Below are 20,290 nucleotides of genomic sequence, written 5' to 3'. Positions count from 1 at the left end.
GACCCCAAGAAAAACAAGGCAAGGTAAGCCATTGTCCCTGCCCAAGAGCTTTCCATCAAACTGAACAAGGCAGTTATGGGGTGAGAGAAAAGGATGTTATAACATAAAAGCACAGTGAATGAAGTGATGGTTCGAAAATGTGGTTAGTTTCAGGAGGTTTAAAATAACTATTGGGTGGCTTTTAGTTATTTTACTTATGCTTGTAATTCTGTTTATATACACATACACAAAATGTATTATAGGGTAGAGTGGGTGAGGAGGGCAGGTATTAGATGAAAGGAAAAACAAGGAAGAAGGGACATTCAGGGATATTTTAAAGGAAAGAACAGAGGATCATGGTGTACTAAGACTGAAATAAAGAGACTGAGGGAGGGGAGCAGGAGAGGGTTAAGGCAAACAGTTCGCCAAGTAACACAGGAAAAAGTGACCAGAATAAACATTGTAGAAAGCATAGTCTGATGATATCAGCATCTGATGGTGCCTGCAGATATTGCTTTTGTAACTGCTCCTGCCATCATGCGCATCTGCCCACAGGATGACTCCTGCCAGAAGGTTCTCCCTTCTGAGCTCATATGGCTGGAGGAAGAGTGGGGCCTAATGCTCCATGGCAGGAAGTTTAGGTGTGATCTCCCTCTTAGCCCAGAACTGGTATATATGTGAACACACACTTTTGGTGCATCTTGATTCAAACAAAATATTCAGGCTACATCACCACAAATACCCATGGTCTTTTTCCAACACATACTATCCATGGTCCTTCCAAAATCAGATATTTCTAAGTTCTGAAATACCTTCAGTGGACCAGGACGTTTTTAAACAATTATGGAAAGGGATTTTTTTTCTTTTAATTAAAAATACTTCTGATGTATGCCCTTCCATAGATACAGTTGAACACATTTTTGGGCTCTATTTTCATGTTTAACTTTGCTGTATATCATAAACTACTAATAGAAATTTATTAGTTAGTGGAAAATAATATTTTAATTCGTTAACTGAAAACTGAATTGTGCAATTACAGTGCACACAAATTTAAGAATTTATTAAAAGAATATACTGTGCTTTCAAGTATTGGTCCAATTCTGCAAAAGGAGAGGTTACTTTCTTTCCACAGTAACTGGAGTTTGAGATGTGTGCCCCATGGTACTTCATTTCAGGTGCACATATACTTTAAGTGCCTTTGATTTGAGATTTTCAGTTGCAGTGCCCATTCGGCCCATGCATGAGCTCCAGACTTCCTCATGTCCCATATCGAGGATAAGAACCACCCCCAGTTCCTTCTCTGGAAAGTCCCTCAAGAGGAGAATCAAAGGGGAAGGGGAAGCAATGGAGCACCCACAGGGAAACAGGTCTCAAAGAACTCCAGTTACTGTACAAAGTAGGTAGCCTCTCCTTCTTCGAGTAGTGTCCTGAAGTGGGTGCTCCACTTCAGGTGACTCCCAAAATAGTACTCATGGCAGGAGGAAGTGATCTTTGGAGCCAAATTTAATGCCAACAGGACTGCCCTGCCAACAATATCATCTGATCTGGAAGCACGTAACAGGGAATAGTGTTTGGGAAAAGCATGAATTCATGCCCAAGTTGCAACCTTGCAAATTTCTTGAACTGATACATTTTTCCAACACTGCACAGACTTGGATTGGGATCTTGTAGGATGGGCTATTTTAGAAGGGGGCTCATTGTGACCAGTCTAATAACAAGAAAGAATACATCTGGATATGTATTTTGAAAGTCTCCTTGGAAACTGGGGGTCTCTTAGATCTATCCACAAATAAGACAAACAGGACAATGCTATTTAGAAAGTCTCCCAATGTGGACAGAACCAAACTAATGACCTTCTAACGTCCAAGCTATGGAAGGCAACTTCCTCCCTGGTCTTGTGTGGCTTCAGGAAGAAAAATGGAATGTGGCTAACCTGGTTAATGTGGAACTCAGAAGACATTTTAGGCAGATGTGGCCGTAAAGATACTTTTTCCTTGAAGAAAACGGCAACGGGAGGGTCTGCCATTAATGCCCCTAATTCTCCAGCTCTCCAGGAAGAAGTGATGGCTACCAAGAAAGCTGCCTTCGAAGACAGGTGTAGCAATGAACAGTTAGCCAATTATTCAAAGATGGGTTTCATTAGGAAATTAAGGAACAAGTTCAAAACCCATACAAGTATGGGCTCTCTAAGCTACAGAGAAAGGTTAATCAACCCCTTGATGAAACTATCTGTTGTGGGGTGGGCAAACACTAAGAATCCCTCTCTGGGGGAATGAAAAGCTGTAACTGCAATCAAATAAACTGTGATGGCACTCATAGAAAGACCCAACTTTTTAAAATTCAACAGGTAATCCAAACCAGTAGAGAGGGAAGAAAGAAATGTGGATAACTATTGCTGGATACACCAGTGATGAAATCTCTTACTTTTGCAGGTGTTTCTCCAGATGAAGTGGAGCACTCATAGGAACGCTACTCAAAGAAAATTAAATATATTGTAATAGTTTATGGCAAAAAGTGTTAAGTAGGAGAAATAGTTTTTAAGGCCTTCACAGTTATTGTGCATTAGGAAAATGTTTGTCTTATGTATTGTAAGTAAAATCCATATGCTGAAAACTGCTGCTTTTCAAAAACCTACCTTCTTTTTGTCCCTCATTGAGCCCTTTCCTCGGACCATTATCTTGCATCCTGTTTCTGCCTCAAGCTGTTTAGCTGTTAGTCCTCTGGGACCAAGGATTCTTCCCACAAAATTGAACTGGAATAAAGAAGAGGAGGGAGAAAAATCTTTACTTCTCTTCAAATACAGCAATGACAAAATTATTAAAAATATCTATCAAGATGTATTTACAGCTCTAAGATGTCATCATCTGTTGCATAAGAGCCTACACTAAATCCTTGATGTAACTAAAGACTAGAAGGCTAACATTTGTGGACTAAGTAGATCAGATGAACGTGATCTTCACTTTATAATTTCACTATTTTCTTACATCGAAAGTTCTCTCAATTTACCAAATTAAAATCTACAACACCCCCTTCCATAATTTTCTTACACATTTACTGAATACAAAAACATCTGAGAGAATAAAAACAGAAATAATTTAAGCAACATAAAATGCTGAAAATATATATAACTGCAAAAAAATATGAGTAAACTTCAGTTTTTAAATAGAGAAAAGTTTCAGCATAATGCTGGACTTATCCTCTTTTGCATGACCAGGGTCTAAGAAACCGAAGAGATTTCTATTTTATTGGTCCACTACTAGCTTTACACAAAAAAATGGCCAACAGAATTTTTGGTGTGCTGCAAGTTTCAGTCACAAAGGAGGAAGATTTTACACATGACAGTTTTTACTCAGTTTAGTGTTTGTGTTAAATGTTCACTAGGAAACTGACTGCCACCAACAAGGGATGATATTCTTTAATTGTATTCAGAATAATTGTACTCAGCACTGATATATTCCTGACACATCCACACTGTGGTTTCTTAAAATTAGTTCCTCTCTTAACACTGAAATTCCAACTAACTATATATTCAATACATCTTGGAATTTATATCCATATAATATATGGAACAAGGTTGGGAATATGTATGAAAACATTTAAAATAGTGTTTATTTCCCAGATGAAAAATAAAGTAAGAGGGAGTTAGATTGAGACTACACAGCAGTATTTTAGGGTAATAAACATTACAGGAATGCTGAAATTATCTCAAACTAGCTATAAAACAAAGGAAATTCAGAGTAAATGTTAAATTTAAAAGAAATTTAAACATCAAGATAAAGAAATGCATAGCATGGGAACCCAAAGAATCTAAATCATTCCTGCCACTGGCTCTCCCTAAAATGGATAGACTATTTACCTACCTAGCAGGAATGTTGTGATGCTTAATTAATTTTAATAAGGCGCTTTCAGATCATCTGATTAACAGGATTCTGTAAGTGTAAAGTAGCATGCATTAAAATATTTGTAACAAAGGGAAACAACACTGGGTTGCTGGAATACCTACAGGTGTAAGTGAACATTAATTTCACAGCATGTGGCAGGCACAAACATTAATTCATTTTTCATTATATTTTCCACTGGTTAAGACACTGACCATAATTACTCTATTTAATACAAACACAAACATGGTCTTGCGTAAATGTCAAGCTATTTTAGAGTGACGTTTCTGTGGGTAAGTGTTGCCACATACTGTTTTGTATAATGTTGAATACAGAAGATATCCAATAATACACATTATCAGGAATTCATTTAGTTTTTACAACTTGTAAGCCCTACAAATTTTATTTAATCTTAAAATAACTTTTGATCTGGCACTCATGCTTTTAATCATTTTGCCACTTTTATAAAGCATCTGAAAAGAGTTCAGATCTGATTATTAACAAACTAATATACAGTAAAACCTGTTCCTTTAACAGGTTCATTCTTTTGCCAGGTATTAGTTTATTTTTAATTTCACTGCAATACTATTTTCTTCATTTTATCCTGGGCATTTGGGAACGCATTAAAGGATATTTTTAACACATAGGAAGAGAAGCTACCAGCTGGCCCAATGTGAAGTATAAACCTGAACTACATGTCCTAATTTCATACATTATTCTGACAACATCACTGGTAAGTGATAATTTTACTTGTAAATCATTCAGGTATGTTAAATAAGCAGAAAGCTACCATTCAGCAGTGAAATTCCTCTCTGTGTTCCATGCAAAAGAACAGCAATGGGAACAGAAATGGGAATAGAAAAATGGAAATACAAGCAATGAAACTCTTGTGTGCTACAAAGAGGTTTAACAGATGTTCAACTATCACATAGTACAAATCACAGCTACTTTTAACAAATACCAAGACACACAAATGTGTTCAATGTTAAAGTTTACGCAGATCTGATGAATAGTGCGGAACTCTAGTTTTTAACATCTTCTGATTTAAAAAGATCTTAGCTGTGCACTTGTTATGCAGTCACCTGCAAATCCACACAAAGATATTTAAACTCAAACAGCATGCTGAAAGTTATTATTTATCATTGATCAGGACACAGGCGAATGAAGACAGTCAGGGATGGATTCAAACACCAAGCTTCTACTTTCTTAACTCCACACTGGGCACGGGCTCTATATGCCCACCCCACCTCATCTCTCTCTTACCCTGTCTGTCACATAACAGCCATTTAACTGAGTCCAGTGTGGGGTTACAGGGCTCCCACCAGAAACTCAGGACAGACACTCCTTAGTCTGCTCCTACGACTCAGCACACTTCTGAATGCTGTCATGCTCTTTCCACAAAGGAGGATCTTAGTCTGCAAAGACTTCAGGTCTGCCCTTTTCTCCCAGAGGTACAAGATCTACCAATAAAATCTTAAGTCTCTTATTCTCTAGAAGCTGACCCTTTTATCTTTTACCCACACTGGACACTGGCTGCAAACTGCGACAAACTAAACATTCCTATAAACTCCTAATATTAAATAATCAAATCCTATTCTTTTTAACCCAAACATACCTCTATGACAACTTCAAGGAAGGCCAAGAAACACCAGGCCATTGCCAATTTGGCAAAACAGGAAAAATTCCTTCCAGCTAAAGGGGACATACATCCCCAAAATCCGTGGAATAAGTTCAAATTAATGGGGCCACTCAGCTCCCAGTTCTTTTCTCATTGCCAAGCTGGCCAATGGGAAGCAGAGAGCTCAAGCCCCAGATCTGCATTCTCAGATATGGATTCTCCCTCCCTTCTAGGCCATCTATCTCACTGCTAGGCCAATCCATTTCTCACCACTCTGTCTTCCTCAGTTCCTGCGCTGAGGGGAATTCTCTCCCAGCCATTCCAGCCCTTAATGCCACTCCAGCCCATCTATACAGCATAAAGGAGCTTGAATGGGAGGAGAGAGAGAGTCTCCCCTCACAGACAAAATATGGACTACTTTAAAAGGACTGAAGCTGCATCTACAGACTTTGGAAAGTTGTGAATGACGGACCAGAAGGCAGCATGATCTAGTGGGACCAAAGGAAAGCACATAGAGCTTAGGAACACTGCATAACAATTGAGACAATGCTCAGAGAAGACAAAGGGAACTCCAGCGTTGCCAACTCTAGTAATTCTAATTGTGAAACTCATGGTTGTTTTCTTATAGCCCCAGCTCCTGGAAACAAGTGATTAGGTAAGAATCATAAGACTGAAAGGGACCTCAAGAGGTCTTCTAGTCCAGTCCCCTGCTCCCAAGGCAGAGCTAAGTATTATCTAGACCAGTGGTTTTCAAACTTTTTTCCTGGCGACCCAGTTGAAGAAAATTGTTGATGCCCGCCACCCAAAGGAGCTGAGGATGAGGGGTTTGTGGTGTAGGAAGGGGATCAAGGCTGGGGCAGAGGGTTGCAGTGTGGGGGTGAGGGCTGGGGATGATGGGTTTGGAGTGTAGGAGGGGGCTGCAGGTTGGAGGGGGCTCAGGGCTGGGGATTGGAGCGCAGGCTTACCTCCAGCAGCTCCCAGTCAGCAGTGCAGCGGCAGGCTTCCCGCCTCTCCTGGCACCGCAGACCATGCTGTACCCTGGAAGCGGCCAGCAGTAGGCCCGGCTCCACAGGTGGAGATGTGCAAGCAGCTCCACCCGACACTCGCCCACAGGAGCCGCCCTCTCCCTAGCTCCCATTGGCCAGTTCCCAGCCAGTGGGAGTACAGAGCTGGTGCTTGGGGGCAGCGCACAGAGCCAGACCTGCTGCTGACGGCTTCCAGGGCACAGCATGGTGTCAGAACAGGTAGGGACTACTAGTTTTTACTGGCTGGCCACCAGGCTCCCTGGGTGCTGAGCAAGGTGACCCAGTGCCTTGCATTCCGCAACTCAGTACTGGGTCATGACCTGAAGTTTGAAAACCACTGATCTAGACCATCCCAGCTCTTAAAAATCTCCAATGACAGAGATTCCACAAAATCCCTAGGCAATTTATTCCAGTGCTAAAATACCGTGACAGGAAGTTTTTCCTAATGTCCAGCCTAAACCACCCCTCCTGCAATTTAAGCCCATTGCTTCTTGTCCTATCCTCAGAAGTTGAGAGCAATTTTTCCCCCTTCTCTTTGTAACAACCTTTTATGTACTTGAAAACTTATGTCCCCCCTCAGTCTTCTCTTCTCCAGACTAAACTAACCCAGTTTTTTCAATCTTCTCTCATAGGCCATGTTTTCTAGACCTTTAACCATCCCCGCTGCTCTTCCATGGACTTTCTCCAATTTGTCCACATCTTTCCTGAAATGCAGCGCCCAGAACTGGACACAGTACTCCAGCTGAGGCCTAAGCAGCACAGAATAGAGTGGAAGAATTACTTCTTGTATCCTATTTACAACACTCCTGCTAATAACTCCCAGAATTATGTTTGGATTTTTTGCAACAGTGTCACACTGTTCACTCATATTTAGCTCGTGATTCACTATGACCCCCAGATCCCTTTCTGCAGTACTCCTTTGAAGGCAGTCATTTCCCATTTTATATCTGTGAAATGGACTGTTCCTTCCTAAGTGGAGTACTTTCCATTTATCCCTATTGAATTTCATCCTATTTACTTCAGAGCATTTCTCCAGTTTGTCCAGATCATTTTGAATTTTAATCCTATCCCCCAAAGCACTTGCAACCCCTCCCAGCTTGATATCATCCGCAAACTTTAGAATTGTATTCTCTAGGCCATTATCTAAATCATTGATGTAGATATTCCACAGACCCAGACGAGAACTGATCCCTGCAAGATCCCACTTGATATGAGTTCCAGCTTGACTGTGAATCACCGATGACTACTCTGGGAACGGTTTTCCAACCAGTTGTGCATCTGCCTTATAGTAGTTTCAGCTAGGCTGTATAGCTCTAGTTTGTTAATGAAAGGTCATGTGAGACAGCATCAAAAGCCTTACTATACTCAAGATACATCACATCTCCTACTTTCCCCCACCCACAAGGCTTGTTACTCTGTCAGAGAAGGATATTTGGATGGTTTGACATGATTTGTTCTTGACAAATCCATGTTGACTGTTACTTATCACCTTATCTTCTAGATGTCTGGAAACTGATTGCTTAATTATTTCCTCCATTATCTTTCCAGGTACTGAAGTTAAGATGACTGGTCAGTAATTCCCCGGATTTGTTCTTATTCCACTTTTTACAGATTGGCTCTATATTTGCCCTTCTCCAGTCCTCTGGAATTTCTCCCGTCTTCCATGTCTTTTCTAAGATAATTTCTAATGACTCAGATATCTCCCCAGTCAGCTCCTTGAGTATTCTAGGATGTATTTCATCAGGCCCTGATGACTTTAAGCCCTGGTCTACACTAGGACTGTAGGTTCAATTTAGCAGCGTTAAATCGATGTAAACCTGCACCCGTCCACACGATGAAGCCCTTTATTTCGACTTAAAGGGCTCTTAAAATCGATTTCCTTACTCCACCCCTGACAAGTGGATTAGCGCTTAAATCGGCCTTGCCGGGTCGAATTTGGGGTACTGTGGACACAATTTGACGGTATTGGCCTCCGGGAGCTATCCCAGAGTGCTCCATTGTGACCGCTCTGGACAGCACTCTCAACTCAGATGCACTGGCCACGTAGACAGGAAAAGAACCGCGAACTTTTGAATCTCATTTCCTGTTTGGCCAGCGTGGCAAGCTGCAGGTGACCATGCAGAGCTCATCAGCAGAGGTGACCATGATGGAGTCCCAGAATCGCAAAAGAGATCCAGTATGGACTGAACGGGAGGTACGGGATCTGATCGCTGTATGGGGAGAGGAATCCGTGCTATCAGAACTCCGTTCAAGTTTTCGAAATGCCAAAACCTTTGTCAAAATCTCCCAGGGCATGAAGGACAGAGACCATAACAGGGACTTGAAGCAGTGCCGCGTGAAATTTAAAGAGCTGAGGCAAGCCTACCAGAAAACCAGAGAGGCGAACGGCCGCTCCGGGTCAGAGCCCCAAACATGCCGCTTCTATGATGAGCTGCATGCCATTTTAGGGGGTTCAGCCACCACTACCCCAGCCGTGTTGTTTGACTCCTTCAGTGGAGACGGAGGCAAGACGGAAGCAGGTTTTGGGGATGAAGAAGATGATGATGATGAGGTTGTAGATAGCTCACAGCAAGAAAGCGGAGAAACCGGTTTTCCCAACAGCCAGGAACTGTTTCTTACCCTGGACCTGGATCCAGTACCCCCCGAACCCACCCAAGGCTGCCTCCTGGACCCAGCAGGCGGAGAAGGGACCTCTGGTGAGTGTACCTTTTAAAATACTATACATGGTTTAAAAGCAAGCATGTGAAAGGATTACTTTGCCCTGGCATTCGCGGCTCTCCTGGATATACTCCCAAAGCCCTTGCAAAAGGTTTCTGGGGAGGGCAGCCTTATTGCGTCCTCCATGGTAGGACGCTTTACCAATTCAGGCCAGTAACACGTACTCGGGAATCATTGTACAACAAAGCATTGCAGTGTATGTTTGCTGGCGTTCAAACAACATCCGTTCTTTATCTCTCTGTGTTATCCTAAGGAGAGTGAGATATCATTCATGGTCACCTGGTTGAAACAGGGTGCTTTTCTTCAGGGGACACTCAGAGGAGCCCGTTCCTGCTGGGCTGTTTACCTGTGGCTAAACAGAAATGTTCCCCGCTGTTAGCCACGGGGAGGGGGGAGGGTTGAGGGGGTAGCCACGCGGCAGGGGGAGGCAAAATGCGACCTTGTAACGAAAGCACATGTGCTATGTATGTAATGTTAACAGCAAGGTTTACCCTGAAAGAGTGTAGCCACTGTTTTATAAAATGTGTCTTTTTAAATACCGCTGTCCCTTTTTTTTTTCCTCCACCAGCTGCATGTGTTTCAATGATCACAGGATCTTCTCCTTCCCAGAGGCTAGTGAAGATTAGAAAGAAAAAAAACGCACTCATGATGAAATGTTCTCTGAGCTCATGCTGTCCTCCCACACTGACAGAGCACAGACGAATGCGTGGAGGCAAATAATGTCAGAGTGCAGGAAAGCACAAAATGACCGGGAGGAGAGGTGGCGGGCTGAAGAGAGTAAGTGGCAGGCTGAAGACAGGGCTGAAGCTCAAATGTGGCGGCAGTGTGATGAGAGGAGGCAGGATTCAATGCTGAGGCTGCTGGAGGACCAAACCAGTATGCTCCAGTGTATGGTTGAGCTGCAGCAAAGGCAGCTGGAGCACAGACTGCCACTGCAGCCCCTGTGTAACCAACTGCCCTCCTCCCCAAGTTCCATAGCCTCCACTCCCAGACGCCCAAGAACGCGGTAGGGGGGCCACCGGCCACCAGCCACTCCGCCACAGAGGATTGCCCAAAAAAAAGAAGGCTGGTATTCAATAAATTTTAAAGTTGTAAACTTTTAAAGTGCTGTGCTTAAAGTGGTGTGTGGCATCTTCCTTCCCTCCTCCACCACCCCTCCTGGGCTACCTTGGTAGTCATCCCCCTATTTGTGTGATGAATGAATAAAGAATGCATGAATGTGAAGCAACAATGACTTTATTGCCTCTGCAAGCAATGATTAAAGGGAGAAGGGGAGGGTGGTTAGCTTGCAGGGAAGTAGCGTGAACCAAGGGGCAGGGGGTTTCATCAAGGAGAAACAAAGAGAACTTTCACACCGTAGCCTGGCCAGTCATGAAACTGGTTTTCATATACTGCTGGATAATGCATGTGGTGTTTAATGTGCTCCTAATTGCCAAAGTGAGCTGAACGGCCTCCATGCTTGCCTTGGTATGGCGTCCACACAGAAAAAAGGTGCGGAATGATTGTCTGCCATTGCTCTGACGGAGGGAGGGGCGACTGATGACACGGTTTACAGGGTTGGCTTCAGGGAGCTAAAATCAACAAAGAGGGTAGTTTTACATCAAGGAGTATTTCAGGCAGGACTTCACGGAGGGTTCCAATAAGAAATGGTGCACCTAAGTTATTGTTCTTATTGGAACAATGAGGTTAGTCTGGCCTCTGATTGATACATGGCTAGATTTACCTTGCTGCACCTTCTCTGTGAGTGACTGTAGTGTGACCTAGAGGAATGAGTCCCCTAGACAGGGGAGGGGGGGGAAGCAAATGAATACAAAACAAATCTGGTCTATTTCTTGTTTTGATCCACTCCATCTATCTTTTACATCTTTGGCTGGCAGCAGACGGTGCAGAAGGACTGCATGCCATCCACATCTCATGGCTGCCCGGCAGAAGATGATGCAATAGGACTGCTAGCAATCCGTATCGCCTGCCTGCTCACCATAAGACGGTTCAATAGGACTGACTGCAGGACTAAAGAGAATGACCTGGTCGAGTCACTCCAAATTTAGTCCCTGCGCCCATGTCTGCCCAGGCGCTCCTGGCCGACGTGGCCAGGAGAACCTCGGACATGACGAGGACGGCTACCAGTCGTACTGTACCGTCTGCTGCCACAAGGCAAGGGGTTGATGCCGCTGTGTAGCAATGCAGTACCATGTCTGCCAGCACCCAGGAGACATACTGTGACGGTTACCTGAGCCGGCTCCATGCTTGCCGTGGTATGGCGTCTGCACAGGTAACTCAGGAAAAAAGGCGCGAAACGATTGTCTGCCCTTGCTTTCACGGAGGGAGGGAGGGAACGGGGGCCTGACGATATGTACCCAGAACCACCCGCGACAATGTTTTAGCCCCATCAGGCATCGGGATCTCAACCCAGAATTCCAATGGGCAGCGGAGACTGCAGGAACTGCGGGATAGCCACCCACAGTGCAACACTCCGGAAGTCGACGCTAGCCTCGGTACTGTGGAAGCACTCCGCCGAGTTAATGCACTTAGAGCATTTTCTGTGGGGACACACACTCGAATATATAAAACCGATTTCTAAAAAACCGACTTCTATAAATTCGACCTGATTTCGTAGTGTAGACATACCCTAAGACATCTAACTTGTCTAGTTAATTTTTAACTTGTTCTTTTCCTATTTTAGTCTCTGATCCTACGTCATTTTCACTGGCGTTCATAAAGTAAGATGTCCAACTGGTACAAAATTTTTGGTGAAAACCAACCCAAAAAAAAATCACTTCGCACTTCTGCCATCTCCACTTTTTCTGTTATAGTTCACCCCTCCTCATTGAGTAACGGGCTTACCCTGTCCTTGGTCTTCCACTTGCTTTTAATGTATCTATAGAATATTTTCTTGTTACCCTTTATGTCTCTAGCTAATTTAATCTCATTTTGTGCCTTGGATTATTTGTTTATATTCATCCTTTGTAATGTGACCTAGTTTCCACTCAATCTCAGTTTTCAGATTTAAAAAAAAAAAAGTTTCTAGCCCTTGTGTGGCCTGACTCATGATTTTTGACATTTGGGGTGGCAAATCTGGAACTTCTCCATCCTGCCTCACTTTTCAGTTCAGTTGTCTACCATAGAGCATACGAAGCAGCCATCTTCCCTTAGATCAGCAGATGATAGCCAACTTCACCAAGAGTGACCTTACTTCTAGAGCCCTGGAATCTGTTGGCACTCGACTGCACGTGCCAGGTGTGGGTAAAGTCAGGTCAGAAGGGAAAATAACTGCACACTCTTGAGCTTAGGTGGGTTCTCCTTCTCCTGCCCATCGGTTGGCAAAGGAGCAGCTGCATGCCTCACTCCCGCTGGCCACCTCCACTTTGCTGTGCTGAGCTGAGGAACACAGCAGCGCCTGCCTCTCACTCCACAACATCCACGTGTGGTGGCAGCAGGGCACTTCACCACTGAGTCAACCCTGCAAGCATGAGGCAGTGACAATGACCCAGGCTTTAAAATTAATCCCAAGCAGACCTCTACTTACGTCCATATGAGAAGGCTTTAGGAAATAGCAGCCATCTTAACAGAGAGCCTATGGCTTCAGACTAACTGATGGTCTAGAGCAGCCATTAAGACACAAAAATTTAGTAACAATCAATCACACTTTGCTTAACTACGAAACAGTTTCTTCAAAATGTATCCTATTAAGTTTCCAATGGCTTAACTATATTTTAGCTTTGCTGAGATAGTAACTAGCCATTTGTTAGCTAGGAAGATCGAGAAAAAGGCAAAATTCACCAACACAAATTTCTTATTAACTCAAGATCGGTCTTTCAATTCAAACATGTTTCCTTGAAAGTCCTTAAAAAAATCCATTTTTACTCTCAGATCATAGAATCATAGAATATCAGGGTTGGAAGGGACCTCAGGAGGTCATCTGGTCCAACCCCCTGCTCAAAGCAGGCCCGATCCCCAATTAAATCATCCCAGCCAGGGCTTTGTCAAGCCTGACCTTAAAAACTTCTAAGGAAGGAGATTCCACCACCTCGCTAGGTAACGCATTCCAGTGTTTCACCACCCTCCTAGTGAAAAAGTTTTTCCTAATATCCAACCTACATCTCCCCCACTGCAACTTGACAGAACAAGGAGTAATGGTCTCATCTGCTACCACTGAGAACAGTCTAGAGCCATCCTCTTTGGAACCCCCTTTCAGGTAGTTGAAAGCAGCTATCAAATCCCCCCTCATTCTTCTCTTCCGCAGACTAAACATCCCCAGTTCCCTCAGCCTCTCCTCATAACTCATGTGTTCCAGTCCCTTAATCATTTTTGTTGCCCTCCGCTGGACTCTTTCCAATTTTTCTACATCCTTCTTGTAGTGTGGGGCCCAAAACTGGACACAGTACTCCAGATGAGGCCTCACCAGTGTGGAATAGAGAGGAACGATCACGTCCCTCGATCTGCTGGCAATGCCCCTACATATACATCCCAAAATGCCATTGGCCTTCTTGGTAACAAGGGCACATTGTTGACTCATAGACAGCTTCTCGTCCACTGTAACCCTTAGGTCCTTTTCTGCAGAACTGCTGCCGAGCCATTCAGTCCCCAGTCTGTAGCAGTGCATTGGATTCTTCCGTCCTAAGTGCAGGACTCTGCACTTGTCCTTGTTGAACCTCATCAGATTTCTTTTGGCCCAATCCTCTAATTTGTCTAGGGCCCTCTGTATCCTATCCCTGCCCTCCAGCGTATCTACCTCTCCTCCTAGTTTAGTGTCATCTGCAAACTTGCTGAGGGTGCAATCCACACCATCCTCCAGATCATTAATGAAGATATTGAACAAAACCGGCCCCAGGACCGACCCTTGGGGCACTCCACTTGACACCGGCTGCCAACTAGACATGGAACCATTGATCACTACCCATTGGGCCCGACAATCTAGCCAGCTTTCTATCCACCTTATAGTCCATTCATCCAGCCCATACTAACTCGCTGGCAAGAATGGAGACCGTGGGAGACGGTGTCAAAAGCTTTGCTAAAGTCAAGGAACACCACGTCCACTGCTTTCCCTTCATCCACAGAACCAGTTATCTCGTCATAGAAGGCAATTAGATTAGTCAGGCATAACTTGCCCTTGGTGAATCCATGCTGACTGTTCCTGATCACTTTCCTCTCCTCTAAGTGCTTCAGAATTGATTCCTTAAGGACCTGCTCCATGATTTTTCCAGGGACTGAGGTGAGGCTGACTGGCCTGTAGTTCCCAGGATCCTCCTTCCCTTTTTTAAAGAAGGGCTCTACATTAGCCTTTTTCCAGATCAGGGACTTCCCCTGATAGCCATGAATTTTCAAAGATAATGGCTAATGGCTCTGCAATCACATCCGCCAACTCCTTTAGCACTTTTGGATGCAACGCATCCGGCCCCATGGACTTGTGCATGTCCAGCTTTTCTAAATAGACCTGAACCACTTCTTTCTCCACAGAGGGCTAGTCACCTCCTCCCCATGCTGTGCTGCCCAGTGCAGTAGTCTGGGAGTTGACCTTGTTCGTGAAGACAGAAGCAAAAAAAACATTGAGTACATTAGCTTTTTCCACATCCTCTGTCACTAGGTTGCCTCCCTCATTCAGTAAGGGGCCCACACTTTCCTTGACTGTTCTTCTTGTTACTCTTAACATCTTTTGCTAGCTGCAACTCCAGGTGTGATTTGGATGTGTATCCGCTTCCATTAAGAGAACAGGTGAGGCAGAACTCATTCTGTCCCAAGATGTATAGTGGAATTTGGCAAAAGTGTGCTTTGAAAAGCTAAGAATTGGACTGTCCAGATGACAGTTTAAAATAATATTCACAAATGAATGGCACCATCACAGTCAAAATATTAAACAGGTTTCTAATGATAATTTTAGATGATATACAGAAGTCTATAGGTACTGCAATGGATAAACTGCAAGCAGACAGCTGTATTACTACTAATGCTGTTTAAATCTGGAAGGAATTTAAGGGCACATATTGAAAGATAAAGTTAAATCACAGACAGTAATAAAAATGGTTGCATCTGGCACTTACTCCACCTTTTTCTTGCTCACATTCTCCATCCGGTATAGTAGATGTGTAAGTACAAATGAGGTGAATGCCACTCTGACAAGGATCTCTGTTAATAAATAACAGAATCATGCCCTGCCTAACAATATATGAGAGCCGAATGAGAACTATTAAAATACATGTTAACTGCTAAGCCATCAGTAAAGTCGAGATATTGAACTGGTTTAAATTGTTGACCAGGCACATAAATGTTCACAGAAGTGAAAAGCCAGCTTTATGTAGTAGTCTCTGCTATAAGAGTAAAAAGAACATTTTCTAAATTTAGAATCATTCATTCTAATTTGATAAAGTGACTGGTGGTAGAGAAAGCAGGAAAAATATTTCTCTTTCGCCAATCATGAACAAGCATTAGGCTGAAGGGGAAGGTACTGAATTCAAGAAAATAGTTTAATGCCATTTTTTCTTGTATATTCAGTTTACTAAAGCTTGTTTCATCGGTAACTACCATTTCATTTTTTTAATCTTTAATTTTAATAAAGGATTTTTTGTTTTGTTTTTTCAGCTGAAGAAAAGATTGTTTCTGGGGTGGGGGAGAAAAGAGAGCGCGCGCATGCCAGGCAGCATCCCAGCTTGATCGGGGTGAGAGTTAGTAATAATGTCTCATGAAATTATAATACCCTTTATTTCATGAGGAATTTGCCATTCAGAAAAAAATCCGTAAAATAATGCAAATGAGTGGATGATAATATAAAAACCCAATTAAAGGATTTTTTTTTAAAAAATACTAACATACAGATTAGTTTTTTTAATTGTAACAATGCAGTTTATATATAACAGTATAATGAGTCAACATCTAGGAAAACAAACGTGTATGTAATATATTAATATTACACAGAGGGACAAAAATATTGCAGCACCAAGAGTATCCAAAGGAATGACGCAAGACCACATTGTCAAATATTCAATCATTCACTGTCAGCACATTTTAATACAGATAGAGCACTGACCACAATGCACGGATCTAAGCTGGCAACAAGCAAACCACCTATCCAAAGAACACTTTTTCAGCTCCCATGTCCCCCAGACTCTCTCTCTCTCAAACCACACTTACCTGCAAGATAGCTAGTGATGAAGTTGAAACTCAGTGCAGTACACACACAGAACTCTAACTTCACCTTTATGTACACAAGGTGTTAACAGTGCATACAAATGTGGAAAATAAGCACTGACCACCCCATAAAAGGGACTTACATCAAGAATGAAACTTGAGAATAAAATTTGGCTGCTTTGATTGAGGTACAGTAACTGATTTACTGTGTAATGAGACTAGATAAGGCAGAGTTTCCCTTGCTAAGCAGGTAACACTTTCTTTCCCTTTTATGTAACCTGATATATAACCATCGCAGACTATACATGTTCAGATAATACGGTAGACCAATACTTCTATTAAGCTGTTTCCAGACATTTTTAGTAACTGCTAAAATCTTGAACACTACTTAAATAGCTCACAAAAGCAGCCTACCCTAAAAGCCAAGTACAGTACAACAAAGAGTATAAGACAGACAACTTTCTACTACATACTGCAATATTCTGTCCTGACAATTGCACATGACCAGCCCAACTCTCTAATCTACTACCAAGGTCACTCTGAAATATTTTGCTGACAATTTCTTCCCACAAGAAAAGAAAAAAAACCCTGACTCCTAATTTCTATTTCCTTCAGGTTAATTTCCTTCATAGGCTATCCCTGACCTTAAAATCCATGCATACAGAGCTCAAAATTAAATAAAAACAAACAGGAAAGAAACAGACTCCCAGTTGTAGAAATACATTCTGACAATACCATTTATTCTTTTGTGCATTTGGTCTATCAGTGAGTTGTGTGCCTGTTTGTTCCCTGTATACAGGCAGCACAGCTGGGCCATGGGCCCTTGAGTAAGCAGCTGAAACAGGTCTGTTTGTTGGTGCCTCGGTAAACACCGTGAGGCTCTGACCCTGGGAGTTTTGATCAGCCCCCGTGTTTGAAGTCTGAGTGGCTAATTGCTCTCTGGTGGTAAGTGGCAGATTGAGCTAAGAAACAGGAAGACTTGGTATAAATAGTTGTTCGGTGCTATCTTCCTGTTCACCCCTCTGGGGGGTAGTAATCCTTTCAGGTTCCACCAAGCTACCTTCCTAGACATATCCTGTTAGTGCAGCCTACAATGGTCACTTACTAGGCAAACCTGAGATCTCAGAGCTGTGAGCAGAGGCAACTAATAGAGTTTTTGAGGAAATGTGAGAGTCTTTCCTTCCAGGTTCAACTCGGTGTGTTATTCCATGATGTCCAGCAGTGGACTAGTGGTGGCAAACTGCAACAGATATGCCCAGTTACCGTTCCTGCCTGAAGCCAGAAGGGACTTCCTGTGCATGAAGTACAAGTTGGTGGCTGTGCTGGAGAAAAGATTCTTGGACTGAAAGGGCAAGCAGAGACACTACTGAGAATCAGAGAAGCTGAGGAGTTTGCAGGCAGTCAGGTACAGAAAATATCAGTATCCCAGCTTCAAGGAAGAAAGGAATCGGGCACCAAGGAGCTGGAGAGAGAGAAGACGTTAGAGGCGGCCTGGCACTTCATAAGCAAATAAGGCATACATTTTTAGAAGTGAGAGTAATTAATGACTAGAACAATTTTCAAGGTCATAATGGATTCTCCATCACTGACCATTTTTAAAATCAAGATTGTGAGTTCAATCCTTGAGGGGGACATTTAGGGATCTGGGACAAAAATTGGGGATTGGTCCTGCTTTGAGCAGGGGTTGGACTAGATGATCTCCTGAGGTCCCTTCCAACCCTGATATTCTATGATTGGATTTTTTCCTACAAAATATGCTCTAGGAATCGTTTTGTGAAAGTTCCATGGCCTGTGTTGTACAGGAGGTCAGACCAGATGGTCATAATAGTCCCTTAGGGCCTTTCTAATCGATCAACCACCAGAGGCAAAAGGTTATGGTGGCATTCTACATGGCTGGAGACAAACAAAGATGGACAGGCTGCGATCACCATAGAGAAGAGGACCAGGATGAATTCCACACAAAGTTCCAAATTGATCCCAGATCCTCAGCATGTAAACTGTGAAGATACCTCGCAAGATCCAGATGGTCCAAGCAAACAGAGATATACAGGACAGCTAGGCCCAAGCTGTAAGAAAACAAGTTCACCAATAATGAGATCTTAAGTTGTCCAAGAAACAGACAATCCCTGCTGATGGATTCAGTACTCAGAAGAATCGAACCAATATTCTACAAAGAACTAATGACATATGGGACAATGTGCTGCCTTCCCTGAGCCAAGATATAAGACATTCTGAAGTAGATGGGCAAGAATATACTAATGACACTGTGTTGCCAGGTCTCAGAAACAAATGCGTTCAGTGACCCTCGAGTGTACTGAAGAAGAATATCCATGCAATCTTCTCAGAGGTACTTCCTGTCCCATGAGCAAAGGAAGACAGAAGAGTCTGGAAGTGAACTGCTGGCTAGGTAAGTGGTGCAGGGTAGAGAATTTTAGTTTTGTGCAACATTGGTCCACCTCCTATAGGGTCAGGGGGGCTGCACAGTTTGGATGGCCTCCACCTCAGTAGAAGGGAAACCAATCTAAATCAGGGACAGGCTGGCTAGACCCATCAGGAGGATGTTAAACTAATAACAAAAGGGGAAGTGTAAAAAGGGAAGACATGTGCACTCATTTAGCACAAAATCAAGAAGTTGAAAAAAAATTAGACATGGAACCAAACAACATGGAGAAGAAATTATTTAACTGCCTATTATGACATAGAGGCTAATAGCAAAGGGTCCCATTCTTTGCAAACAACCTTCACCTCAGATCTGACAAACCTTCTATACCAAACACGTCTTACAGGATAAAGAATAACATGCAAGATATCTACAAAAAGCTCATAACTTGCCAAGATTCATTGTCTTTGTGGTGTATGTATGGGAAATATTGAAGGAATAATGTATTTACACTGAAAGTACGCTTTATGGACTTCGAATAAAAATTAGTTAGCAGAGGATAATGTGTCCCCGTGATGGCTCATTCAGGCATGAGGGAGTTGTCACTGTGCCCTGTTTAGCCAGTGATGCAATCCAAGGCTCAATTGTTTAGCTTTGCGCAATACTAAGATTTTAACAGAGAAGGAAGATGTCCTTCTGGATCCATTCACTGAGGAAACCCCTTGTGGAACAGGGGAATTTTCATGAACATTTGAATCCTGGTTCTTGTGAAATAGGCTAGCTCTGCAACAGACTGAACTTTGCAGGGAAAACCTACTTTCCTATCTAATAAAGGTAACCATTAATAAGTGTAGATGCAGGTTCACATTTTATGATTTTGTTTTGTGTTGTAACCATTTGTTTCCACCACTCTTGATTCTAATCTATTTTTCTTAAATAAATCTTTTTTGTATTATTAAAAGTGCTGTGTGGTATACATGAGCGGTGGTTTAAGGTAAACCTATTAAACTGAGGTATACTGCACCTGTGGGGGGACAGAGGAGCTGCAATTTCTGAGAGAAGCCAGGGGAATATTTCAAAGGGACTTGGGGTGCACCTACTGTTAACCTGCAAAGCGAAGACAGGGCTGGCACAGCTCAGAAAGTGCTTGAAAGGCTGGTGGTATTAGGGGCTGACACCCAGGCAGGCACAGGCAAGAATCCCTCATGCTGGAGGCAAGGGGAACAAGGTGACTCAGTCCTGAGTACCCTGAGAACCATTACATCCATACCCAGGCTTCTATTCTGTCAAACAAGAGGAAGAGGAGTTGCTCATTTATGAGCATGAAGTCCATCTACTTGGTATTACTGAAACCTGGAGGTATGAGTCACATGATTGGAATGTTAAAATCTTTGGCTATAACCTATTTGGGAAGGATCAAGCAGGCAAAAGGGGAGAAGGAGTGGCATTACCCGTTTCTGAGTCACTGAAAACTCAGAAAAAAATTATCTTGAATGCTTATGATCAATGACCTAACAGATAAAGCGGGGTACTAGCTGATGTCTGTTACAGACCTCGAAATCACACTAAG

At 43.0% G+C, this 20,290-nt stretch overlaps 1 protein-coding gene across 10 annotated transcripts in view; it reads right to left on the bottom strand.

The window, feature by feature from the left end:
- QKI (QKI, KH domain containing RNA binding) overlaps positions 1 to 20,290 on the bottom strand; it is a 312,609-nt gene that overhangs the window by 165,768 nt on the left and 126,551 nt on the right. For all 10 annotated transcript variants that reach the window (XR_013345671.1, XR_013345672.1, XR_013345673.1 and 7 more), the window contains exon 3: positions 2,615 to 2,731. Coding sequence is in view for 7 of the 10 variants with exons in the window: in XM_077813320.1 (XP_077669446.1) it covers positions 2,615 to 2,731 (117 nt within the window). In the remaining 3 variants the exon portion in view is untranslated. The remainder of the gene's footprint in view (positions 1 to 2,614; positions 2,732 to 20,290) is intronic.

Source organism: Eretmochelys imbricata, chromosome 3 (assembly GCF_965152235.1).
Source record: "Eretmochelys imbricata isolate rEreImb1 chromosome 3, rEreImb1.hap1, whole genome shotgun sequence".
NCBI classification, from domain to species: Eukaryota; Metazoa; Chordata; order Testudines; family Cheloniidae; genus Eretmochelys; species Eretmochelys imbricata.
Note: the sequence above shows the minus strand (reverse complement) of the source record. Positions and strands in the feature narration are given on the sequence as shown.